At 50.9% G+C, this 26,318-nt stretch overlaps 1 protein-coding gene across 2 annotated transcripts in view; it reads left to right on the forward strand.

Moving 5' to 3' along the window:
• The window catches only part of SNAP47 (synaptosome associated protein 47), a 46,855-nt gene that overhangs the window by 10,793 nt on the left and 9,744 nt on the right, over positions 1–26,318 (forward strand). The window contains exons 3-4 of one of the 2 annotated variants that reach the window (XM_045998858.1): positions 12,797–13,287; positions 19,666–19,790. In XM_045998858.1, coding sequence (XP_045854814.1) covers positions 12,797–13,287; positions 19,666–19,790 — 616 coding nt within the window. The remainder of the gene's footprint in view (positions 1–12,796; positions 13,288–19,665; positions 19,791–26,318) is intronic. The other variant, XM_045998859.1, reaches the window with a different exon arrangement.

Consider the following 26,318-nt stretch of genomic DNA (forward strand, 5'->3'; position numbering starts at 1 on the left):
AGTGGGGCTCCCTGAAGTATCTCTTTTATGGTGAAGGGTAGGTTCTTCGTAGCGAGACAGAAGGCACAGCTGGAGTTCCTGGGTGGCTCAGTCTGCTGAGCGCCCAGGTTTTGGCTCAGGTCATGATCTCATGGTCATGAGGTTGAGCCCCATGTCCCGCTCCACACCAAGCTGGGAGTCTACTTGAGACTCTTGCCCTCCCCTCTGCTGCTCCCCGACTCACACACACACTTGCACACACCGTCTCGCTCTGTCAGAGAAATAAAATCTAAAACAAGACAGAAAGGAGACATAGCTCATAGTGAGCCCCTCGGCATTTTGGAGACAACACAGTCCTCATTTGGGTGTGATGCTCTGGCCAGCTTACCAAGTGACATGGAAAGTTGCTAGTTTTGAGTGGGGCCCAGAGCAGGAAGGCTCCATGCAGGTCCAAGTGCTACAGGAGCACACAGTCCTGTAGATGCCGTGGCACGCCAGTTATCTGTGGGGTGCTCTTGGGAGCCTTGGGAGTCACAGGGCCATGGTGCGTGCCTGTAGGGTTTCGGAGCAAAGCACCCCTGCCATCCTCTATGGATAACTTCTTTTTTTTGAGAAACAGCTCTTGGCCTGCTTCTGGGCCTTTGTAGAAACAGAACGCTTGAGTGTGGACAACCAGATTATCGCACGATCTGATGTAGGTGTTGTCTGACCCACCTGTGAAGTGTGGCATGCACCACAGGACGATTGAGTGCAGGAGATCAGACTTGAAGCGGCCCTGAAAGCACGGGCTAGGTCACACAGACCACACTCCTGCCACACTGCCTCTCTCTTCCCGCCTGCCCAAGGGCACCAGGGCACACTTCCTACGTGGGGAGAGCCCCACAGTCAGTTGACTGAGGAGGAGAATAGTGGGGCCTGGGTTACAGATGGTTTTGTGCAGTGCAGGAACCCTTCAGGCCATGCATCTGGAAAATTCATTGTGCCAGGAAGGCAGTCTTGTGCATCAAGTCTGTTAGCCCACTCTCAGCCTCCTAAGAATGGGCTTTAGGGGTGGAACACACAGCCTCTGCCAGGCTCATTCCCTCGTAGGAAAATAGCTTTCCTTGTTACAAGCTCAACCGGGGCTCTTAGTTCTACGGAAACATGCCTGTCAGTGGCTTTCAGGCCCCCCCAGCCTCTTGTAATTGAGACTCTGTTAGGGCGGAGTGGTCCTTGAACTGCAGCATTAGAGGGAAGTACGTAAGCCAGTTCTGCATCAGCTGCCAGGAGCACCTGCTGACGCTGAGGAGCCAGAGTCCGCTACTGGAACTCTCTCCTGTATGTGAACAAAGCTGAACAAAGCCTAACCATGTTGTGTTCTGTGGTAACTCCAACACCAAGATGCCGTAGGCAGAAGTGTTTGGAGTCCCTGACGGGTGACCGTCGTGTGGTACTCTGCTAAACAGGTTCCTTGGAAGGACGTATGGCCAGAGGCTCAGCTGTATACTGATGGACTGTGGCCAGTGGTTTGGCTGGATGCGTGGGGAAGGGAAGAAATACAATTGGAAACTTGATGACAGGGTGGTCTGGGGTAGAAGAATGTGGCTAGATGTCCCACTTCTGTGAGTGGGACAGGAGGCAAAGATGCGTTCCGTGAGAACACTCACCAGTGACAATCGAGGGGATAGGGTGACCTGTTCTCAGGATCCCAGTCAACCTGTTTCCCCAGTGTCTCCTGCGGTTGCACCGCGGGCCCATGAGTAAAGTGGCCGTGGTGACAGAGACAGAAGCTATGATGGGTCTCAGCAACGTGGATGCCAACTCACGGAGGCCAGCTTGGCCGTGGCCACCACCGCATACCCAGTCTGGGGACCAACACGGAGTCTCCGTTGTGGGCTGTTCAGCCAGTTACTTGACCACTTCTGTGGTGAACCTCTTGAATGTGGCAGGCCACTCGTGCCCTGGTTTCAACACTTTAACTATAGCGTGAGTTGGTCCTGATCTTTTTATGTTTATCTTTCTGGGGGCAGGAGCTGGGGCCTCTGTTGAGCTTGAATGTGCACATTCATGCCTTTATCAGATTTGGGACATTCTCGACCATTGTTTCCTCAAAGGAATGTTCTGTCCTCTCTCTTTCATCCATCTGGGATTCCTGCAATGCATTTGTAGATGTTTGCTGGAGCCCCTTTAAGGCCCTTTAAGCTATCTTCATTTTTCTTCCTTCTTTTTTCTTTCTGTCCTCAGACTGGGCAGTTTCAAAGGTATTACCTTCAAATTCACTGATTCTCTGTTCTCCCTGCTCCAATATGCTATTGAATCTCTCTGGTCAGTATTTCATTTCAGTTATTATTTTTCAGCTCTAGAATTTGCTTCCTTTTCATAATTTCTGTCTTTTTACTGATGTTTATTTTATTCAGACATCTTTTTCTGATTTCTTTCAGTTATTTGTTAGTTTCCTTTAGCTTGTTGAACACATTTAAGATTTTGGTGTAACATCTTTGATTAGTTAATTAAAATATTAGAGGTTCCTCAGACCAGGAATGGGGTTTATGAATGGGCCATATGTCCTTCTTTCTTTGTATGTTTTGTAATTCTTTTCTTGAGAACTACACATTCTATTATGTGGTGGTAAGTCTGTTATGGACTAAGTATTTGTGTCCCTGAAATTAATATGTTGAGGTCGCCCCTCGGTGTGATGGTGTTAGGAGGCAGTGCCTTTGGGAAGTGATTAGGGTTAGATGAGGTCACAAGAGTGGAGCCCCACAGTGGGATAAGAGGAAGGGGCTGGAAATCTCTCTCTGCTGTGTAAGGACACGAAAAGGCAGCCATCACCACGCCAAGGGAGAGAGCTCTCCCCCAAAACTGAGTCTGTTGGCCCTCCAGTCTTGAACTTCGCAGCCTCCATAACTGAGAAATCAGGCTCAGGCCATGAGGTGTGTGTTACTTGTTACAGCAGCCTGAGCTGACTTTTCCATCTGGAACCCTAATTTTCCTACTCCTTGGGGATCAGTGGTCTTCGCTTATTGAGGGTCGGGGCAGACCTTTGTGTCCTTTCCAAACTGTGCTTGCAAACCGTGTCTCTCTTGTATGTGGTCATTGAAGTTTCTCTTCCTTTGTCTCTCTCCATTCAGCTAGTGAACTGACAAAGATGTTCTTAGACACCTGGCTCCTGTGAGGGGAAAAGGAAATAGGTCTTGTCCCCTTGAATCCCTATGGCTGGAAAGCCGCCTCCGTCCGTGGGAGTTGAGACCTCTCTGCTGGCCTCCCCGCGATCACGACCAAAAGCAGCCAGAGGGCCCCGTTGACATCTAGATAACAAATTTGTTTATATATGCTAAAACTCTGGGGTATATGTGTCCTACTTCCTGGTATTCCGTACTCTCTCTAAATGAAATGAACACAAGTTGGTAACCTGGTTTTGACATTTGGAGTTGGCTGGAATCTAGTTGTGATTACTGCAGTTGTGTTTGCACTGCTGTGTGTGAGTAAGCCGTGTGGCCTTGGTGTTGCATGATGGAGGGTGGCACTCTCGAGTGACCATTTGACTTCATGGTTGAGCCCGATGCAGCCCAGCACTTTGAGGATGTTTTCCACTGTCTTCCTCGTGTATGTTAGTGCTAAGTTGGGTAGGATTGTGGCTGCTGGTTTCACCCATCCTAGTTATGCTGATGTTTTATTCTGAGGTGTCTTCGTAGATTTTGTACCACAGTCTTCTCATTTATATACCATAAAACTTACTTGTATATGAACGAATCAGTGATTTTTAGTAAATTTACAGAGTTGTGCGGACTTCACTGTAATCCAATTTTAGGACCTCTCCGTCACTCCCAAAAGTTGCCTTGAGCCCTTTGGCAGTCACTCTGTCCTCATCCTGCCCAGGGCACCACTGATCTACTCTTTGTGCATAGCCTTGTCTCTCCTAGAGAGTTCGCATAAGCGTCATGTCTTTGGTGGGCTCCATGCCCAGCGTGGGGCTTGAACTCAGCAACCCTGAGGTTAAGAGTCACATGCTCTGTTGACTGAGCCAGCCAGGCATCCTGTTGCTCTGTGCTTCTGGCGAATACTCTGTTGTCTGATGGATCGCGTTTTGTTAATCCGTTGACCAGTTTGGACAGGTGATTTGCTATTTTGGTTTGGCTGCTGTTAGGAGTAGTGCTGCTGTGGATGTTTGTTTTCATCTCCCTTGGGAGGGAAATTGCTGGGTCTCCTCAGCATTTCGAGAAACTGACCAATTGTTTTCCAAAGTGGCTGCACTAGTTTACATCCCCACCAGTAACGTGTGAGGGCTCTGGTTTCCCCACAGTGTCACAACACTTTTTCTCCTCTGTCTTTTTTGTTGTAACTCTCCTAGTGGGTGTGAGGTAGCATCTCACTGGGGGGTTTTGACTTTCATTTTCCTCATGATAACGAACATCTTTTCATACACTTTTTTCCATGCATATGATTTTTTTTCAGTCTTTGACCATCTTTTATGTGCTTGTGTTTTTATTACGGAGTTTGTAAGAGTTCTTTATTCTGTATAGAAGTCCCTTTATCGGATACATGATTTGAGAATATTTGTTTCCTTTCTGTGGATTGTCATCTTATTTTTTTTTAAGATTTCTTTATTTATTTTAGACCTGCAGTGAGGAGAGACAAAAGGGGAGAGACAGAATCTCAAGCAGACTCCCCACTGAGCACAGAGGTATGAGCCCCAGGGGTTCAGTCCCGCGACCCTGAGATCATGATCAAGAGTTGAAATCAAGAATTGGATGCTTAACCAACTGTGCCACCCAGGTGCCCCATTTTACTTTCTTGAAGATATTTTTTGAAGCAGAGAATTTTAACTTTTTTTCTCCAAGGAATCCAACACAATTTATTTTTGAACTAAATAGGACAGATTGAGTAAAAGAAAGTTTTATCCTCAACTTTCCCAATAGACATTTTCTCCTCGGACTGCATGTTAACAATTTTAAGTCCCATCAGTGGCGTTCATGATATTCACAAAGGATGTACAAAGTGTGTCATTTGGTTGAAGAGTCAGGTTGAAAATAATAATCTGTCCACTTCTTGTGCTTCGGATTTTTTTAAAGTAATCTCTCTGCCAAATGTAGGGTTTGAACTCATAACTCCGAGATCAAGAGTCGCATGCTCTGTGGACTGAGCCGTCCAGGTACTCCACTTTGCTTTAGAACAACTTTCAAAACATGTTAGGATGCTCCCAGCTCATAACTGTTCATTTTTTCTTCCTAAAATAACTTAGAGCAAGAGAATCATTTACTTTGTACGTGTTAGAAAACAGAATTCCTCCCCCATCTCCTGTGTTCCTGGTGGGAAAAACTGGTCCAGCCTGACAGACGAGGCAAAGCATCTGTGTTCGATTTTGGCTTCTCTTTTCAGTGACCAGAGAAAATGCTTTGTTGGTTTTATTTTGGCTTCAGCATAAGAGTACCAAGTGTGCCTTTCTTCCTGGTACCCTTGCTGCAGCATGCAACACTGATCTTCCGCATTCCAACAGTGAGCATTTCAGAGCTGTGCGGTTGCCTCCTTCACACACTGCCAAGCAGACTTCCCTCCCTGGAGCAGGGTCCGACTGTGACAGAGGACCATGGCAGACGTGCACCTGGGCCCTGTTTTTGGCCACATCCTCAGCTTCTCCTCGGGATGCCAGAGTCCCAGGGCCTGACCGCCTCCCCTGCTTGTGGCCCAGGCCTGCCTGGGTGCAAGCTTAGAGGATTCAAAGTTTGACGAGGTCCAGTGTATCTGACTTTCTCTCATCATTTGCCTTTGGTGTCATGTCTGCTTCACCGCATGGTCCAGACTTCAGCTTTTCTGTTGAGGTCTGTGATCCACTTGGAGTTCATGGCATGAGAAATGGGCTGAACTTCTTTTCTTTGTATGTGGATATCCAGTGGTCTCAGCAGTATTTCAGTTCAGTGCTTCCCTGGTGAGCTGTCTTGTCATCCTTGCTGGAGGCCAGCTGACCCTCCGCATGAAGGTTTGCTTCTAGACTGGTCCGTGTGTCTGACCTTGTGACAGCGCCACACCGGCTTCATGTCCAGAGCTTTGTAGTAGGGTTTGCACACAGGTGGTGGGGTCCACCAGCTCTGTTCTTCTTTTTCAGGATCATTCTGGCTCTTCTGGGTCCCTTGCATTTCTGTATGAACTTTAGGGTTCACTGGCCTGCTTCTGCACGGGAGCCAGCTAGGAGTCTGACAGAAAGTGGACTGACCTGGAACAGTTTTGCCATCCTGGCGATGTAATTATTACTGTGGTGTAAAAACACTGACATCTGCTGCTTTATTTTTGTGTTACTTGTTCCCTCTGTTGTGCGTTTCCTGCCCCCCTCCCCGCCCCACCGCCTCCTACAGGTTACCTGAATATTATCTCAGAACTCCATGGTGACTTCCGTGCACTGTCCTCAGTGTGCCTCCTCACACAGACCCTTCACCAGTCACTCTAGGTACTACGTTGTATACGGGCAGTGGGCACAGTGTGCTGGCATTGACGTGTAACTGGTCAGTGCTGTGTAGGAACCTGACCTGTCTTTATGTCTCTAACTTACAATTTATAGGACTCCGTAGGGTGATTGTCTTAACTTGGTGTACCTATTTGAGAACCACTTGTACATATTTTAGCCAGCTCAAGAGAAAAAGTGAGTGTATTTTATTGCCCTGTATATTTACTCTATTTCTCTACCCTCCTTCCTTATGTTCCGGAATTGCTCGCTACCCTTTTCAGTTCCTTTCTGATTCGACGACTTCTTTGAGACATGCTTTCAAGGCAGACCTGCCAGTTTCTTTGTGGGTTTTCTTCCTCTGAGAGTGACTCAGTTTCCTCTTCATTCCGGAAGAAAAGTTTCACTCCGTGTGGCATTTTGAACTGACCATTCTGTTCTTTGAGCACTGAAAACCACTGTGCCGCTTCTTTCTGGCTCCGTGGTTTCTGACGAGAAGTGCTGTCATTCACTTTGGTTTTCTCCTGTAGGTGGGGTCTCTCACGCCGCTGTCAAGATCTTTTCTTTGTTTGTTTAACGTAAAATTTCAGTGATTTCTTTGGTATGCTGTGTGGGTCTGATTAGTGGATTTTGAGCCTACGGGCTTATGTATTTCTGCCTAATTTGGGAAATGGTCAGCCATTATTTGAGTACTTTTCCAGCTTGCAGTCTTTCTCTTCTGCTCGAGTGCTGGTGATATGAAGGTTCAGTCTTTTGTTTTGGACCCGTGGGTTTGTTCTCATTGTTGTTTTTAGTGTTTTCTCTCTGTTGTTCTCTTCTTTGACCTTTAATCTCATGGATTCTTTTATCTTTCATCTCTGGCTGCAGTCTCCATCGACCCATTTTTTTAATATCAGTTATTTCTAAGTTCAAAAATTCTCAGATACTTTACTGTCTTCTGTTTCTCTGCTAAGACTGTGGTTTAACTTATTTCCAACATGTCCATAATTGCTTGTGGAAATACTTTTCTGATGGTGCTTTAGAATCCCTGTCTAGTAATCCCATCAGTTTCATCCTGGCTTTGGCATTTGCTTATATTTTTTATTTAAGAGGAACTTTTCTTGGTTCTTGGTGGGGTGATTCTTCATTGTATCCTGGACAACTCTGGGTCTTGTTTTTGTTTAGTTTTCCCTGACAGTGCCCTGGGAATAAGAAGCTGATTCCTCTTAGGGCACCTGGGTGGCTCCGTGGGTTCAGCTTCCAACCCTTGATCTCAGCCCAGGCCGTGACCTCAGGGCGGTTCGATCAAGCCCCATATTGGGCTCCATGCTGGGCGTGGAGCCTGCTTGAGATTCTCTCTCTCCTTCCCCTCCCGCCTTTTGTCTTCCCAAAAAAAAGAAAGAAAAACACTGATTCCTCTTACGGCATGTGAGGGCGAGAGCCCCAGTTCCCCACTTGGCCCTAGTTTGTCCCTTGCAGTAGGTACAGACACCTGTCACTGCTGGCTGGGGGTGGGATTTCGCTTCCCTGCACCTGTACCCTGGCTGGGAGAATTAGGGTGGGGTCTTGTTACTGGCCCCTTCTACTGAGCTGGTACAGTTTCCCTTGTTACCTGTGACTCCTCACATACATTTTCAGACACTGCTCCAATTAGGGGAAAGCACACTACAGTATAGCTCACTGAGGGAGGACGTCCATGTCCCCCCTTTTTTTAACTAAGTATCATTGACACACAATGTTGTATTAATTTAAGGTATGCGACGTAGTGATTTGACAGGTGAATGTTATGCCCAGCACAAGCGTAGCTACCATCTGTGTTGGTATTACAGTATCATGGACCGTATTCCTTAGGCTGTACCTTTTATCTCCATGATTTATTTGCTCCATACTGGAAGCCTGTACCACCCTCTCCCCCAACCTTTCCCTCTGGCAACCATCCCTTCTCTATTCATGGGTCTGTTTCTGCTCTTTGTTCATTCTTTTGCTTAGGTGTTTAGATTCTACATGTTAAGTGAAGTCATGTAGCGTTTGTCTTTCTCTGTCTTATTTCACTTAGCATAATACCGTCTAGCTCCATCCACATGGTTGCAAATGGCAAGACTTCATTCTTTTTTGTGGCTGAGTAATAGTCCCTGGGGTGTGTGTGTGTGTCCTCTTCATTATCCATTCATCAGTGGAGAGACCCTCGGGTTGCCTCCATATTTTGGCTACTATAAATAATGCAGCAGTAGACATAGGGATACAGATATCTTTATCACCAGTGTTTTTATTTTCTTTGGGTAAATACCCAGTAGTGGAATTATTGGATCATATGGTAATTCTATTTTTAATTTTTGAGGAACCCCCTTACTGTTTTCCAGAGTGGCTGTACCAGTTTGCATTCCCACCAACAGTGCACGAGGGTTCCCTTTTCTCCGCATGCTCACCAATACCTGTTTTCTCCTGAGTTGTTAATTTTAGCCATTCCATATCTTAATGTGGTTTTGATTTGTATTTCCTTATGATGAGTGATACTGAGATCTTTTCATGTGTCTTTTGGCCACATGGATGTCGTCTTTGAAAAAAACGCCTATTCAGATATTCTGCCCATTTTTTCATTGGATTGTTTGTATGTTTGGGTTATGAATTGTATATCTTTTGCATATTCATCCCTTCTCAGATGTATCATTTACAAATAATCTTTTTCTATTCAGTAGATTACTTTTTTGTTTTGTCAGTGATTTCCTTCACTGTACAGAAGCTTTTTATTTTGATGTAGTCGCAATAGTTTGTTTGCACTTTTGTTTCCATTGCCTCAGGAGACATATCTGTAAATATGGTACTAAGGCCGATGTCAATGCGATTTTACTGTGTATGTTTTCTTTTAGGAGTTTTATGGATTCAAGTCTCAGTTTAATCCACTAATCCATTTGGAGCTAATTTTTGTGTGTGGTGTAAGAAGGGGTCCTGTTTCATTCTTTTGCATGTGGCTGTCCCGTTTTCACAGCACCATTTGTTGAAGAGACTGTCCTGTTGTCTATTCTTGCCTCCTTCATCACAGATTAACTGACCACATAAGTGTGGGTGTATTTCCAGGCTCTCTGGTCTGTTCCTCTGATCTGCATGTCTGTTTTTGTGCCAGTATCATGCTGTTATAATTATTACAACTTGGTTATAAATCCTGAAATCTGGGATTGTGACACCTCCAGCTTTGTTCTTATTTCTGAAGATCACTTTGTCTAGTTGAGGTCTTTTATGGTTCCATACAAATTTTAGTATTATTTGTTCAGTTCTGTGAAAAAAATGTTCTGGTATTTTAATAAAGATTGCATTTAATCTGTCTGTTGCTTTGAGTAGTGTGGACATTTTAACAGTATTAATTATTGCCATCCATGAGCTTGGTATGTATTTCCATTTGTTTGTGTCTTCAGTTTTTGTTTTTGTTTTTATTTTCAGAATACAAGTCTTTCACTTCCTTGGTTCAGATTATCCCTAAGGCATTTTATTATTTTTGGAATATTCGTAAATGGAATTTTTTCCAAATTTCTCTTGCTGCCACTTCGTTATGGGTATTTATATTCTTTTTTTAAAAGAGTTCACAAGTAGGCAGAGAGGCAGGCAGAGGGAGAGAGGGAAGCAGGTTCCCTGCTGAGCAGAGAGCCCGATGTGGGGCTCAATCCCAGGACCCTGAGATCATGACCTGAGCCGAAGGCAGAGGCTTAACCCACTGAGCCACTCAGGCACCTGGGTATTTATATTCTTAAACTACTTCTTGCTGCAGTTTTAGAAGGTTGGGTGTTTGGAGTACTTTATCTGTTTCATGTAAGTTGTTCTTGGTGTGAAGTTTGGTATAATATCCCCTTATTTCAAGCACTAAAGAATCTATGGTGATGCCTTTTTTGTTCCTGATATTGGTAATATGCAGTTCGTTTTATTTTTTTTTTAAGATTTTATTTGTTTATTTAACAGAGACAAGAGAGCACAAGCAGGGGGGAGGGCCAGAGGGAGAGAGAGAAGCAGACTTCCTGCTGAGCAGGGAGCCTAATGCGGGCCTCAATCCCAGGACCCTGAAATCACAACGTGAGCCGAACGCAGAGAGGCTTAACCGACTGAGCCACCGAGGCGCCCCTCTTGTTTTTTGTTTTTTTTTTTTTAAGATTTTATTTATTTGACAGACAGAGACACAAGTAGGCAGAGAGGCAGGCAGAGGGAGAGGAAGGGAAGCAGGTTCCCTGCTGAGCAGAGAGCCCGTTGTGGGGCTCGATCCCAGGACCCTAGGATCATGACCTGAGCCGAAGGCAGCGGCTTAACCCACTGAGCCACCCAGGCGCCCCTCTTGTTTTATTCTTTTTTTTTTTTTTAAGATTTTATTTATTTTTTTTTAAAGATTTTATTTATTTATTTGACAGATGACAAGTAGGCAGCGAGGCAGGCAGAGTGAGAGGGGTGAAGCAGGCTCGCTGCCGAGCAGAGAGCCCGATGCGGGGCTCGATCCCAGAACCCCGGGATCATGACCTGAGCCGAAGGCAGAGGCTTTAAACCACTGAGCCACCCAGGCGCCCCTTATTTATTTATTTGACAGACAGAGACACAAGTAGGCAGAGAGGCAGGCAGAGGGAGAGGAAGGGAAGCAGGCTCCCCGCTTTGCAGAGAGCCCGATGTGGGGCTCGATCCCAGAACCCCAGGATCATGACCCGAGCCGAAGGCAGAGGCTTTAACTCACTGAGCCACCCAGGCGCCCCTCTTGTTTTATTCTTGATCATTTCTTGTAAGGGTTTACTTTTTAAAAATGACTTCAAAAAACTAACTTTCGGCTCTGTTAATATTCTCTTTTTTTCTCTTTTCAATTTCATTGATTTCTGCTTTTCTGTTCTTCTACTTTGGGTTTAATTTATAACTTTTTGGAACAGAAGCTTAAGTCACTGATTTTAACCCTTTCTAAGACATTTTCCGATGCATGCATTGAGAGCTACAAATTTTCCTTATGGCTGCACTGTTTGCATCCCGCCATTTCCTACATAAGGTTTTGTTTCATTCACTCCATTTTGTTTCATTCACTTTTCCGATTCCCTTTATTTAGAATTATGCTTAATCTCCAAATATTTGAGGAATTTCTATTAGTCTTTTGTTATTAATTTCAGATTTCAGCTCTTTGGGGACAGATGGTATGCTCTGTAGGGTTTCAGTCCTTGGAATTTATTGGAGATGCGTTACTCTTTTTTCTGAATGTACTTTAAAAGAGGATGCATTCAATGGTCGGATAATGTTCAGTAAACACCAGGCTGAGTGAATTAAATAGTGTTTATGTTCTTACTAGTCATTTTTGTCTTCTTGCTATATTAATTATGGAGAAAATTTGTTAAAGTCTACAGTTGTGATTGTCTATTTCTCCTTATAATTTTGTTAATTTTTGATCAGTGCTTTTTGGAGTTTTGTTAGATACACATGTTTAGCACTAAGTTTTTTTGTCAAATTGACTTTTTTTTTTTTTTTTTCCTCATTTTATTTATTTTTTCAGCGTAACAGTATTCATTCTTTTTGCACAACACCCAGTGCTCCATGCAAAACGTGCCCTCCCCATTACCCACCACCTGTTCCCCCAACCTCCCACCCCTGACCCTGCAAATCAAATTGACTTTCTTATTACTGTGTGTTGTCTTTTTCCCTGGTCACATGCTCTGAGAGCTTTCTTTTGGCACAGTGTATCTCCCCCCTGCCTGCCCCCATCCCGGTGTTTTTGATGTTTCTGTGTCCTTATATTTCACAGTGTCTATTGTGAAGAAGATGCCGCTGTATGTTGTTGGTTTTTTCTTTAATCCAGGCTGACAATCTGCCTTTAAATTAGAGGACTTCATCTATTTACATGTAGCATAATTACTAATATGGTGGAGTCTAACCCCACCCTCTTGAATTTTATTTTCTGCTTCTGCCATTTGATCTGTGATCCTTTGCTCTTCCTTTTCTGCGTCCCTTTTCTTGCTGTGAGGTAGATCTCTTGGTACTCGTGGCTATTTTACAGTGGCCCTATCAGTGCAGTCGCCACTAGCCACACATACTTCGGTTGAAAATTCAGTCCCCCTTACGTCCGTCACACTAAGGTGCCTGTGGACCCACGTGCTTGTTACCGCATCGAACTGCAGATCCTTTTGAGTCAGAATTACCCAGAGTCTGATGTGAAAAGGGCAGTATTCTAGTCAGAGGACGGGTGTTCCTGTTGTGTGTTTACTGCTTATGGGCTTGTGTCTGTAACCCTCAGAGGCGCTGCTCTTAGCCTCAGTTTTCTTTTCTAAAGCAGGCAGACAGGACTTCCTGGTCTTCTGCTTTGTGAGTTGCTTGTGGAAAAGAACACTATGAAAAGGCTAACTGCTTTATAAAGGCTAAAGCGGTTCTCAGGAAAACATTAACACTCAGTTCACTGTGTTTCTGTTTTGTTTGGGCTTTTAGGTTGCTGACGGAGCTGGAGTCCCCTTCCTGGTGGCCCTTCAGCTCCAAGCTTTGGAAGACACCGGCAGAATCAAAGCCCAAGAAAGGCACCACAACGGCTGGTCCCACAGCTCTTGGAAAAGAAGGGGTGGTGGTCCGAATTCCTGCTGTTGTCTCCCAGGGGACAGGGTGTCATGTTAAAGCAGGAAGTCTCACCCTCCTTGTGTCAGGGTTGGAAATCCATGACTCAAGCTCTTTGCTCATGCACAGATTTGAAAGAGAAGATATAGATGACATTAAGGTTCACACGCCTTACGAAATTAGCATTCGCCAGCGGTTCATTGGGAAGCCAGACATAGCTTATCACCTGATATCCGCCAGGATGCCAGAGGCTCTCCCCATTTTGGAAGTGCAGTTCAGCCAGAAGATGGAGTTGTTAGAAGGCGCCTTGATGCCCAAAAGCGCCAGAATGTCTTCCCCAGCAGAGAAGGGCTGCACCGTCTGGCAGGCAGGTGAGTGAGCTCCGGCCCGGCCTGCACACTGGTCTCCCAAGGTCGAGGTCAGATGCAGCACTCCTGTAGTGCACCGCTGACTGTCCATTGTTTGTAAACAAAGACCCTGCAGACCATTCTCCCCAGTGCCAGAGCTCAGGTGTATCTCCCACCTGAGGGCTGGATGGGTTGTCCCCGAGGTTGGCAGGGCTTGGTGGCCCTTTCAGAACAGAGGAAGGCTCCACATGAGGCTTTCCTCCTTTCCTCCATGGTACTTGCTGGCACTGACCTGCCCACCCTGGTGGGCGTCCAGTCCCTCCACCCCTGAGTGCAGCATCAGAGTCATCCCGGCCCGCCTTCCAGGGACTTGTTTACAAATCAATCTCTGAAAACTACGGCATAGTTTCTTTGGGTCTGCAGGCCTTCCTCCTGTCCCTCCAAGTCTCTCTGTGGGGAGCATGGAGCTGAGCAGTTGCAGCAGGGGTCCTGGGTCCCAAGTCCCAGCCCGGGGTCATCTGACGTCCCGGCTTTGCCATCTGGATGCTGTCAGGTGGCATCTCACTCGTGTGTTCTCATGTCTGTGATTGACGGTGACATGAAGAGTCTGATGCTGCTTGCTTGCTTTCAGGCATCACGAGTTTTCTCTGTGGATTGCCTCGTCTGTGTTTGTTTTCTGCTCTGCTGTTGCTTGGTTTTCTGGCTCTGTAGGAGTCCCTGCCATGCTGTAGCTGTGTGTCCCGTTGGCTTCGGAGGCTACCTGTCCCTCTGCCAGATTGTCATTCTCCGTGACAGGAATCCTTACCTGGGTAAATTCCTCGTCAGCTTATTTTGTGCCCAGCTTAAGAAATCACAAAGTCACAAAATACCTATTTTCTGGTACTGTCCCAGGTGAGCTTGCGTCTGTGTTACCACGATCCTGCTAACAGGCCAGTAGTCCTTCCTTATTAACTCTGATTGCTGGATGTCTGTTACAGGAGGAGTATGCTTATGACTGTTCTGGGTTCTTTTTGCTCGGAAGTGATTGTTTTTCAGTGCCAATGTGTAACCTGATTCCCTAACACATAAATATGTTTATGTTATTCTACATGACTTTGTTTCAAAAGAAATATACCTGAAAATAGATGTGATCCCATAAGCACCAAAATATTGGAAGTGTTAGTGTACAAATACAATTTCATGGCATTTCCAGATTTTTCTCTAGGCCTTTTCTCAAGGCAGCACTGGGCAGCCCATAAAGGGGCTGAGAAGGGTGGGCAGTCGCAGTGAGCCTGAGAGAGGCCTCAGGCAGGACATCGGCTGCCCCCACCCTCCTGTTTCTCTGGGAGGGGCCTGGGCCATGGCTGGTGGCGCCTCCAGCCGTTCATTCTGCCAGTGCTTATGGAGAACTCCCTGGGTCAGGCACTCGCCATCCTGTTCTCACGGAGCTCCAGCACATCCGTGGGTGGTTCCAGAGAGAGGACACAGCACAGAGTGTCACGAGATAGGTGGCAGGGGGAGCACGTACCATACAGGGGAGACGAGGCTTGCTGGGCCCGCTCTGACCCTGCGTGTCCAGGTGCAGACAGGGAGGGAGGACGGGAGGTGCATGCCAGGACTGTGGTCCCCCGGCAGGAAGCCAGGTGAGTGCAGGTTCCTCAGGGCCCGCCCTAGGGAAGGGCACACGGACTGCACGTCTTCCTCCTCAGGGAGGGCACAGACAGGCTCCCTCACGGAAGGTCAGCCGATGCTGGGCCCTCACCACATCCTCAGACACCTTCCCAGCAGGACCTGGACTGGGAATGTGTGGCCTCACCCATCACCGTCACAGACCACGGTGTGTGTGCGGAGGGAAGGGGACCACATTGTGATGACAGATGGATGTTCACCCTGGGGCTCACTTGAGCCTCGGGGGCAGGAGCAGGGGGGTTCCCACAGTGTGTCCTGTCTACGCGGACCGAGAGGTGCCATCCTCCCTTGGTGAGGCACCCTGCCTCCAGAGTATGGGGGTGCTGGGGGGGCGAGGAGGGGACGCAGGGAAGAAGCCGACACGTAGGACAGTGTCAGGCTTGCTGAGGGCTCCGCGGGAGGCCTGGGCGGGCCCTCTCTGTCTCCCCTGCTGCTTTTTGCCAGCACCGGTGTTTTCCCTCTCCCACGCTGGAAAACAGAGACCGTGGAGGTGGAAACCATGACTTGACGTCTCAGAAACAGATGCCTCTCCTCCAGAAGCAGGTTGGGTAGAATGCGTGGCCAGCAGGTGGCAGTGTTGCCACGGGACCCCGGTTTGCCTTGAGTCAGGTCTGGAGAACTTTCCAGAGACCTCCGCAGCCCTGCATGGTGGAGGTGGATCGGCCAGGGGCAGGCGCCAGGGCCTCCTGGGCTTCAGGGGCTGGGAATGACACTGGTGGACCGCATCCACCCTGGGGAAAGGCAGCGGGAAACGGCTGTGTGCACAGCACTTTTAAAGTATTCTCTGCATCGTAGGGTCTTTTCAGGCTTGGGGACGAGTTGGGAGGATGGTCCCCTGCGGCTGCCGTCCTCACTGTCACAGCTGGCAAGCCTGTCCGCCTTCTCTCCAGATCCCCCCGTGCTTGCTGTCCCAGGACCCTCATCTGGACTCCCATGCGACGTGTGGCGGCCCCCTCGCTCTGAGGGTCTCAGCAGCTTGCAGGAGTTGTGCTGAAGTTTTGTAGACTATCTCCCAGTTGCACTGTATTTCATGTTGTCTCAGGGTCCTGGCATGACAGGTTTTAGGAAGAAGACTCACAGCATGGCCCGTGCATAGCATTTTATGGTATTTTTGGTACTTATTTTTGTCTTTGTTGTTTGCCAACTGCCACCTTGGAGAGAAGCCTTCTCTGACCACCTCACTTAAGAGACAACACTCACCCTCTGGTGGTCTGCCACACTTTCATGCTGGGACATGTACTCTGTCTAGACTGGACCCAGCTGGTCTCCTGATGACCACCTCTCCAGTACCCAGAACAGCCCCTGGCATCGGGAGCACACACATCTATGTCACAGTAATACACGTTGAGGACACTGTCATTTAAGACTTGGGCTTCAAGTGGTGGAGTTCCAATCCCAGGACACAGACACCACGCTGACCACAGACAGACCCCCCCCACCCCTGTGGTCACTAGGACACGGACACCACACTGACCACTCACAGACGCCCCCCACCCATATGGTCACTAGGACATGGACACCATGCTGAGCACTCACCACCCCACCCATGTGGTCACTAGGACACGGACACCACGCTGATCACAGACAGACTCCCCCATCTGTGTGGTCACTAGGACACAGACACCACGCTGACCACTGACAGACCCCCCAGCGTGTGGTCACTAGGACACGGACACCACGCTGACCTCTCACAGACTACCCCGGCCCCTGTGGACCTTTGGGGGCTGTCGGTTCTCACCCACTTGATCTTCTGAGGACCCTTGCTTGGGTCCAAGGTACGTTTGCCGAGGGCTTTACTTTCACTCTGCTGAGTAGACTTGCCCTCTTTGTTACCTTCCTGCAGTGTTGAGGGCTTGGGCACTTGGAATTTTGTGGAAAGGGCTTCCCACCCCAGTTCTCTAAGCTTCTGGGTCCGTCCCTGGGTAGGGTAGGCATTTCCTTCCCTGTGTCATGGATGAGGCTTTCGGGTCCCAGGGACAAGGGGGAAGATGAGCCCATGAGCAGACAGGCTTGGGGTGAGGGTGGGCTGTGGGGTTCTTGCTAAGATGCAGACTGTCCGTAAAGGACACTAGTGTCTGCAGATGCCCCTGCCAGCCCCGCTGTTCCTGGGAAGTGAGATCACGCGTACGTCCCCTGGTAGCTTGAACACTTTGTGCTGATTGTGTTTGACTGTGATCGTTAATGGTTCTGGAGACAGAAACCATTTTAATCGATGTTTTCAGAAGATAGCTCACAGCGTTGAACTGAGTCGGTGACTCAGGTCTTAATACAGAGCACCAGGGTTGCCGAGCTCCGTGCCAGGTGGCATCCTGCTGCCATGAAAGATACCCTGACTCAGTGTGTTCCAGGAAGAAAAATTCTGTTTGGGCTTTCTGCTTAAGTAAAACCTGTTCTGTTAAATATTCAAAGAAATATCAGCGTGTCCCTCCAGAAGATAGCTCTGGGTCTTGGAATGGAAAGCACAGCAGTGCTAAAGGGGCCCAGGGCCAGGCCCAGGTGTGAGTCAGACACGGGCCTTGGTCTCAGAGAAGCAGTAGAGCACCAAGCACATTAATATCAAAGCAGGACAGATGAGGGAAGGTTGTCACTCATGGAGCCACAGAGTGGAGGACATGCCGTCAGACTTGTGCTGGGGGCTGTCTCTGTGTGTGATGTGTGCAGATGAGGAGCAGGACAGGCAGGGCCCCAGGGGCCAGGGATGGAGTGGCAGTGGGCCAGGGACAGAGACCAGTGGACTGGGGACAGGATGCCAGGGACAGAGGACCAGTGGGCTGGGGACAAGTTGCCAGAGACAGAGGACCAGTGTGGTGGGGACAGAGGACCAGTGGACTATGAACAGGATGCCAGGGACAGAGAACCAGGGGGTGGGGACAGGGTGCCGGGAATGGGGTACTAGCAGGCCGTGGATGGGGAGCTAAGGATGGGGACCGGGGATGGTGTGTGAGCCTCCAAGGATGGGCTGCCAGGCTGGCTAGAGCAGGAGTCCATGAGCCTGGAGATTAGAAAGCAGGGAAGGGGAGGCCCAAGGCCAAGTGGGGAGTTTGCTCTCTCCGGCTAGGCTGTGGAACCCGTGTTTGTCATCGCATTAGCACCGAGGACTGGTTAACGTCGTGGGCATGGGTTGGCCTTTTCTTGAGGCTAATAATAGCTGGTAGTTCACGTCTGCGTTTGCTATTTCTGCCATCATGTCTTCCAGCTCGTTCTGACGGTTTCAGAAAAGTGCTTGTCATTATGTAACGTTTTAGGTAGTGACATTTAGATCCCGTGAGGCCGAACAGCGCTGATTTGCATGCTGCGGAAAGTTCCTTGCTAATTAAAAGCCTTTAGCGAGCGGGACTGGGACAGAGCTTTGAGGTTTTAGAACACAGGTTGTGAGATCAGTTTGCTGGATTGCGATCAGCTTTTATTTTTCTTACAGAAGGACGTAGACGAGCAGACATCCCTGTGCATGGTGTACAGTAAGGGTTTTTTCTGGCCACCTGAATACACCTACGGGTGTGGCGGGTCTCTATAGGCTCTCCCAGGGTGCACACAGAGCAGGGCGACTTCTGCACACAGCCTCCTCCAGCAGAGGCAGGCCGGGACCCGGGGTCCTGTCTCTGAGCAGCTCTTGCTCATGCACCAGTCCCCAAGCTCTCTGCATTGGGCCTGGACCCTCTGCCACTCCAGGACCCTGAGAACCCCATGTCTTCCTTGCTCCAGCCTGTGTCTCTCCTGGATGAGACCATGCTTTCTTTGCTCAGCCAGGCCGTCCTCAGGGATTACTTTGAGAAATGAGCATAGCAGGGGTATTTCTGTGTGAGCTGGGGATGGCCAGTCGGGCTCCTCCTCTTCAGGCCTGGTCCTTCCCCTCCTGATGGTGTGTTCGTCACACGGCTCTGCTTCCCGCCACCAGGGTCCTATGGGCCCTCTGGGCCTCCCGTTGCTCAGGAGCAAAGAAGTGCTCAGAGGAGCTGGTCTGGCCTCCAGACAGCCATCTGCCTCCTGGCATCACTGTCCATGAACGTGGCTGTGCTATGTCTTGGGGGAGGCACAGGCCCTTCTCTGGGCCCTGTGGTGCCAGGGTTGCAGTTCAAGTCAGCTCTTGAAACAAAGGACGGGTCGCACGCCACGGCGGCCTCTGAGATCCCCTTGGTTATCACCACATCTCCAGGCTACCCTTCCGCCCCTTGGGGAGCCTGGCCAGGTGCAGGTGCCCTGTGCCTGAGAACACCCCTGAGCGGAGCCTGGGCACGTGCAGCGGCTCTGACGCACACCCGCATCCCTGCGGCCACACAGCCAGCGTGGCTTGGCCCAGCCCACTGGCCTTTCCTTCACTCAGAGAGCCTCAGCACTGTGTGGGGGACAAGATTATGCCGCGGTTTCCAGCAGGGTGTTCTCTGTGTGTTTCTCCAGGCTCCCACCTATAGCCCTTTCCCCCAGAGAAGAGAAATGTCCGCAGGCGGATAAAGGCCCTTTCCTGCGAGAGCAGTTATTGAGCCAAACCCAGAGCATAGTCCGTGCCCGCTCTGATCAGAGCAGGGTGTAGAGGCAGCCTGGGCAGTGATCCCAGGGCACATAGGCAGCCCCTACCCCAGCTCAGCATAGCAGAGCTGAGCCCTGCCAGACCGTGGGTGAGCTGGAAACACCGCGTCTGTCCGGAGAGTTCTGATGGCCTCCCGTGGGAAGGTCTGAAAGTTCTCACGTGCTTCACACCTCCGGACGATGTCACTGCCATTTGGTTTTCCATTTTAGCGTCTGGGCTGATGGACCGTGCTGTGCCCTGCGAGCCCTACTTGGCGAGCCAGGAGGCCCAGCTGCTTCCGCTGCAGATGAGTGAGCCGTTGGTTTCCGAGGGGGATGCCCAGGAGCTGAGACAGGTACTGCGCACTCACGGGGCCACTATGCCCCTGCATGGGGCTCCTTCCTGTCCGCACACAGCTCCTCGCTGCTTGATGCTGGCCCCTCATCAACAGGACCTGCCGTGTGCCCACCCGCTTTGTTCTGCTCTCTGGAGCTGGAGAATGTAGAGCAAGAGCGGTGCCCAGTCCAAGCTCCTGTGTTTCCTGGCATGTACATGCGGTCAGCCTGTGGCTGCATCCCCCTTTAGAATGTGTGCATATGCCCACGGACATGTGGGCTGTGTGAGTGTGGGATATGCAGGCACATGGTGGCTTTCTGTGCGTGTGCATGTGTGTGCCGTCCCCGTGTGTGCACATGTATGTGCTCTGTGCATGTGCTGCCTGTCCGTATGTGTTTGTGTGCATGCTGTACACGCGTCCATGTGCCTATTGTGCATGTATGTCTGTCTCTGTGCATGTTGTGTGTCCATATTTGTGCATGCTGTGGTATGTCTCTCCATGTGTGTACTGTGTAATTGTCCATGTGTGTGCTGTGTGCGTGTCTGTGTATGTTGCCTGTCTGCCCGCCCATGTGTGTGCATGCTATGTATGTGTCTGTGTGTGTACAGTGCGTGCATGGTATGTGTGTATGCCTGTCCGTGTGTGTGCTGTGTGTGTCTGTATGTGTGTGTCTGCATGCTTGCTGTGAAGGGGTGTATGTCTGTGTGCATACTGTGCATGTTGCAGGTCTGTCCGTGTGTGTGCATATGCTGTGCACGTGTCTATCCACATGCGTGTTAGGCATGTGTCTGCACTGTGCGTGTGTCCGTCCATGTGCATGCTGTGTGTGTCTGTCTGCGTGCTGTGCATGTCTATCCGCGTGCTTGCTGTGTGTGTCCGTGTGTCCATCCGTGTGTGCACTGTGCGTGTGTCCATGTGCGTGCTGTGTGTGTTGCGGGCCTGTCCAGGTGTGTGCATGGCTCCACAGGTACACGTACCAACAGAGCATGTTGACTCTCCCAAATCTCTCTCAAGGGCCTGACAGTGGATTCTTGAGGATGCTTGCCACTTTGTGTCCAGCAAGTAGAAATTGAAACAATGTTTGATAGAACTACTTTTAGGTTCTCTTCCTGTGTTATCGCCGGATGGTTCAGTGCTTTTTCTTTTTCCTTTTCAAGTAATTCTGAAGTAGATGCCTAGACGTTGTGTCCCGTCACTCATGCAGACCTCCGTGCACATCTTTAGAACGTAGAAACTGTTAAAAAGCCCCACGCCATGGTGTGCTCACCTCGGGCACCAGCTGCCTGGTTCAGGGACATGTGCTGCGTGTTTGTTGGCTCACAGCCTGCTTGAGGCCCGTGCCGGCCGCTCAGCGAAGACCGTCTTAGGGTATGGCTTCCCTCTGCCCTTGCCGTTTGCTTCTCGGTGTATTTGTAGGGAAAACTCCGTTGTTTCTCCACTGAGATTTCAGTTTGCCCCTGGTTCCTTGCTCAAGGGTTCTGCGGATCCGGGCTCTGCGTGGAAAGGCCCTGTCATCGTGGTGCCGCAGACTTCCACCAGGGCACAGGAGAGACCGTGTGTCTTTCCACATGTTTTTAAAGAAGTCTTCCTGACATGTCTGCATCAGCACCGCCTCCTTTAAGCTTGGCCCTTTCCTTTCTGGAAAAAAGCACTCATCTTTGCTATGGGATATGTTAAATATGCACGATTTGTCACTCTTTCCCCGGTCTAACTTAGTCACTCTGAGTGACGACCCACAAAAACGCTGCTTTCTCGCTGCAGCCAGCAGCTTCTGCAGCTTACTAACCCCAGAACATGGCTTCAGGGCCGGAGATACCCTCGTCCTCGGCAGGAGACGCTCCCGTTCTCCTGAGGGTGGATGCGAGCCAGCATGCCTCAGGTTGTTGGGATTGGGGTCCCTTCGCCCACCCTCGTGCAAAGGCATCCCATGGCTTTGTGTGGGAGATGTCAGGATTCTCTCTGTAAATTCTGGTGGTGGCTATGCAGTTTGAGAGGGCCCTTTTGTCAAACCAGCAGTCTCTGCCCTAGAAGCTGAGATGGCAGCAGTCATGATGAAGATACGAGCTGCTGTGTCCGTGAGAGAGTGACCGTGGGGTCGGCCCTGAGCCCTCTGGTGTCCGTGCTGGGAGCGGCAGAGGCCACAAGTCAGGACACTGAACACAGGCCAGGGAAGTGGTGACCCGTGAGTGGTGGGGTTGGGGAGGGCCGCCACGGGAGAGCAGGGATTCACATCGGCTGGCTGCCCATCCTCCTCCCTGCAGGGACAGCCCAGTTCGCCCAGAGACTGTCTTCTGGAGGTAAAACACATGTTTCCTATTTAGGGAAGAATTCCTAGCTGTGCACTTGAAGCTCTAGCATAAGTAGGATGAGGTAAATTTCTCGGGAAAACAGAAATGCAAGAACCGTCCCCCCGTTCAGCTGTGGTTTCTGTGGTGGATGCCGTTACCGTCCTTACGTGGAAATGGGTCCTGGTGACTGGCCCTGCAGCGGGATGCTGAGAGACACGACCGGCTGTGGTTTCCCCGGGGCCAGTGTGCTCCCTTGCCTGTGCCAGCTCCCACCCCACGGAGCCCGGACAGCCGTCACTACAGCATCTAGCAGCCACAGGGAGGGCGTGCGGTGTCGGCGGCCGGAAAGGAAGTGGATTCGCTGGGATGGGTTTGGCAGAGCGCCCTGAACCTTCTCTGGTCTGATGTGCTGGCCTCTCCTGCCTCAGAGCTGCCGCTGCTCTGTTACGAAACCTGTGTCTGTTCCCTGGTTCTGTCGCTCCTGGTGCCTCAGGGCATCCCAGTGTCCCCAGCTTCTCTTCCAGACTTCCTCCTCTGTCCGGTCCCGCCTCTGCCTTTCTGCACCCCAGACCTGAAGAAACAGCGAGCACGGCATAGGACAGGGGACTGTAGGCGCTCCTGTCCTCCGCAGGGACTCGGGGCATCAGGTCACTGTCCCCATGGCGGTGCGGCACAGGGTCCTGGGGCTTCAGGTTGCGGCCTCTGTGGTGGAATGGCACAGGGACCCGGGGCATCGGGTCACGGCCCGCATGGCGGGGGTACAGCGCGGGGCCCCAGGTTCAGATCTTGATTTTGGACTTACCTGTGGTTAGGCAGTGCAGGCAGTCTGCCATCCACATGTGATTATCCATAAGCAGGAACCACGGAGTCCAGGATCCAGCAGGGAGACCGAGGGTTGGTTCACAGATGACGCAGGGTAAGGCTCATGGTGGGAGGGAGCGCAGGAGCAGCTCAAGGTACAGCGTCCTCTCTGCCTGTGCCTTCTCCTGCTGGTGCAGGCCGAGTGCTGGGATTCTGCAGAACTAGTGTCTCGTTCCCGTGTAGGAGGAGTAGAATTCTTTCACATCAGCTCTTCTCTCCCTTGTCTGTACCCAGTGTTCAAGCCTGTCCTAGTGCCTGTGTATCCCTTCTCGGCCTTTCTCCCATACCGCCTCAACCCAAGAGCATCGGGCTTAACACATTGTCCTTCACCTCAAAATTAACGTCTCGTCCGTGTCGCACTTTCCCTGGTCTGGGCGTGTTAACGTCTGAAGGGACGACAGAGCTCGGATTTTTGGATGGCTGCCCGTGCAGAGTCCCGGGGTGTCACGCCAGCCATGGAGCCCGCCACCATGCTTCCCATCCGTAGCGATGGCAGGACAGGCATTCCAGAATGGACACGTCCCCGGAAGAGGGGTTGGCTGTGCGGGTAGGCAGGTGAGAGTGCAGGAAGGCATCAGCCCTAGGAGGGCATGGTGGTGCCTTGCTGGAGTGGGCTCTGCGAAAAGCCACTCGTGTCCACAAACCCACTGACCCGCACCTTTGTGCCAGGCAGGGGAGACAGGTCCTGTGAGCCGTTTTCCACCTGGTTCATTCCTTTCGTTACTCTCGGGACACAGTAAAAAGGGGAGGAGGTTGTCAGCGTTTGCATTTGTGGCTTTGATACCAGTCCAGGTGTTATTCACAAGTGTTCGTCCTACCCTGTGTCATCTGTTAAGTCATGAGAAGAGCCTGGGTGATGGGGATGAGGGCGCTGTAGCTTCTGACATCCATGACAGTTGACATTTCAGCGAGAGGACATGTGTCGCAGGATGAGCCCTGCCCTGTCAACCCCAACATCCTGGGGGGTGCCGCATGCCTCCCTGGCCCGGTTCCACCTGCTGCAGAAACGTCCACAGTGACGCAGGCTGACTCACAGGACAACGCCGTGGGTTTCCCATCTGCTGTGCCATTACCATGGTCACCGGTAGCTTCGAGCCTGCTGTCACGCCCCCCACCCCGCCCCGGCCTCCTGTGGTTTCCTGTGCCCCCCTCCCCTGGGCTGGACTGCTGCAGGGCTCACGTTCTGTCGGCTGTGGCCCCCACTCCAGGCAGGCCTGTGTGCTGTCTGGGGCTGGTGGGCCCTCGCCCTCACTGACCGAGCTGGGACAAAGCTCAGCCACGTGAAGGCACGGACCACATCCTGTCCCCTCTACTGTCCCGGAAACATGAACGGGGTGGGAGTGCCACATAAGGGGCCTTAGGGTTCCAGAATTGCCACAACTCAGCGAGCATCTTCAGAGCGGCTGCAGGGCTGTGCGGGGGAGGAGCGCAAGGGCCTGTGAGGGCCAGGGAGCAGACGCCTTCCCATCTTCCTGAAGTGCTCACCTCTGCTGTGTGGGAGTCTTACTGTCCAGTACCTGGCTGTCTTCTAGAATGCTGATTTTAGGATGATGACTACTGCCTTTCCACCCAGCGATGGCCGGCGAGCGCCCTGCTGTGCCCCACCCCAGACGGTCTTCTCGCTGTCACGCATGTGACCTTCCCGCCCGGCTGTCCTCTCACTTCCCGCTGTTCTCAGGCTGATCTGTCTTTGCTTTCACGGTGGAGTGGTGCATACTGCAAACTGCAGGACGGCTTGCTGTCCACAGCGGTCGTGCAAACGCCACACACGGCATCTGCGGGTCGTGTCTCTGCTCCCTGGGGGCATATAGCGTGCACAGTGTGGCATCGCTCCATTCCCGGGTAATTCCACGTGGACTTCATGAGCGGCAAGGCTGCTCTCCATAACGGCCACAGCGCTTCACATTCCCGCCGGTGATGGGTGAGGGAAGTGAGTCCTCCAGCTTCCTTCTCTTGCAGGATTCCTCTGGGGCACCTGGGGGGCTCAGTCAGTGAAGCAGACGCCTGCCTTGGCTCGGGTCACAATCCTGGGGTCCTGTGATTGAGTCCGTATTGGGCTCCCCACTCTGCAGGGAAGCTGCTTCTCCCTCGCCCTCTGCAGCTCTCCCTGCTTCGACTCTCACACGAATAAAGAAAAGGATTGCTCCGGCTCCTTGCAGTTCTGAATGGATTTACGGATCCTTTTTCCATTTCTTTGAGGGTAAAGAGGCTGCTGGAAACCTAATGTGGATTGCATCGACTGTGTAGGTCACTTGGAGGCATCTGGGCGTCTTGCTCATCCAGGAACAGTGAGGACCCCCCTCACTGTTTTGGTCTTTAATTTCTTTCAGTGCGATGTGTGGTTTTTAGGACTTCATCTGTTTTCTTACATTCTGGGATGAATTCTATTTGGACCCATTGTGACCTGATAACAAGCAGGCCTGTCCCTAGGGTCCTCCTCTAGCCCTGGGAGGTGTTCACCATGTGCTGGCCGTGTCTGGACCTTGGGAGGCCACTGGGAGCTGCAGTGAGGGCTGACGGATCCCTGAGGACTCCGCGCTTAGAGTCTGGCTGTGGGGATGCAGTACTGTGGGGACCTGGAGCGTCAGCTTCCCCCTACAGCTGCTCGGAGGGGTGTGGAGGAGGGGCCGCGGCAGGGGCCTCCCTGGAAGGAAGCCTGTGCTGTTGTCCACAGATGGCCCTTGTGGCCTGCAGGAATGCAGCCGAAGGGACGGGTGGGACGCGGGGGTGGTCTGTGAGTGCTGAATGTGACAGATCGTAGCCTAGAATGTTCTGTACAGTCTCCAGAGCTCTGACTGTACTGGCAGCCGCTTTTTCCCTCTCTGCCTTCTCTGTAGCACGTTAATGGCCCCAACTGGTAGAACTGTTTGGACGTGCAGACAGCTTGATTTATCCCAGCTCTGTTCTTAAATGGTTGTTAATTTCTCACTGCAAGAAAATTCACAGTTTTCCAGTGAGTCAGCTGCATAACAAAATGAGGGCAGACAGTCTAGCTTATGCTAAATTCACTGTAGGTGCTTCTTATGGACATAGGAGTGCTCTGAGTCCTGGAGTCTCATCACAAAGTAGAACAGAACGTCTTCCTGCAGGTACGTGGTGGACACCTGAGGCGGGGCCCTCCGGGGCCTCGGGCTCCCCGAAGCCCACACCGGGACGGCCTCCCCAAGGGGCACACGCATGGTTAAGCACATCTGTCCCAGTGAGCGTACCTCCTCGCTGGAGGAGACGTTCCGCCGTCTGTACGCAGACAACAGACGTCTCTGCGTCTGCGTGTGTCTGCTGTTGGCAGGTAGAGGCCGTCACACCGTGTGTGGCCAGGGCAGCAGAGACCACAGGAGTGTGCGCTCTGTCCCGTGAACCATGTCCCGCTTCCAGCCCAGGCTCTCTGGACGTGCGT

Source organism: Meles meles, chromosome 3, assembly GCF_922984935.1.
Source record: "Meles meles chromosome 3, mMelMel3.1 paternal haplotype, whole genome shotgun sequence".
Taxonomy (NCBI): Eukaryota; Metazoa; Chordata; class Mammalia; order Carnivora; family Mustelidae; genus Meles; species Meles meles.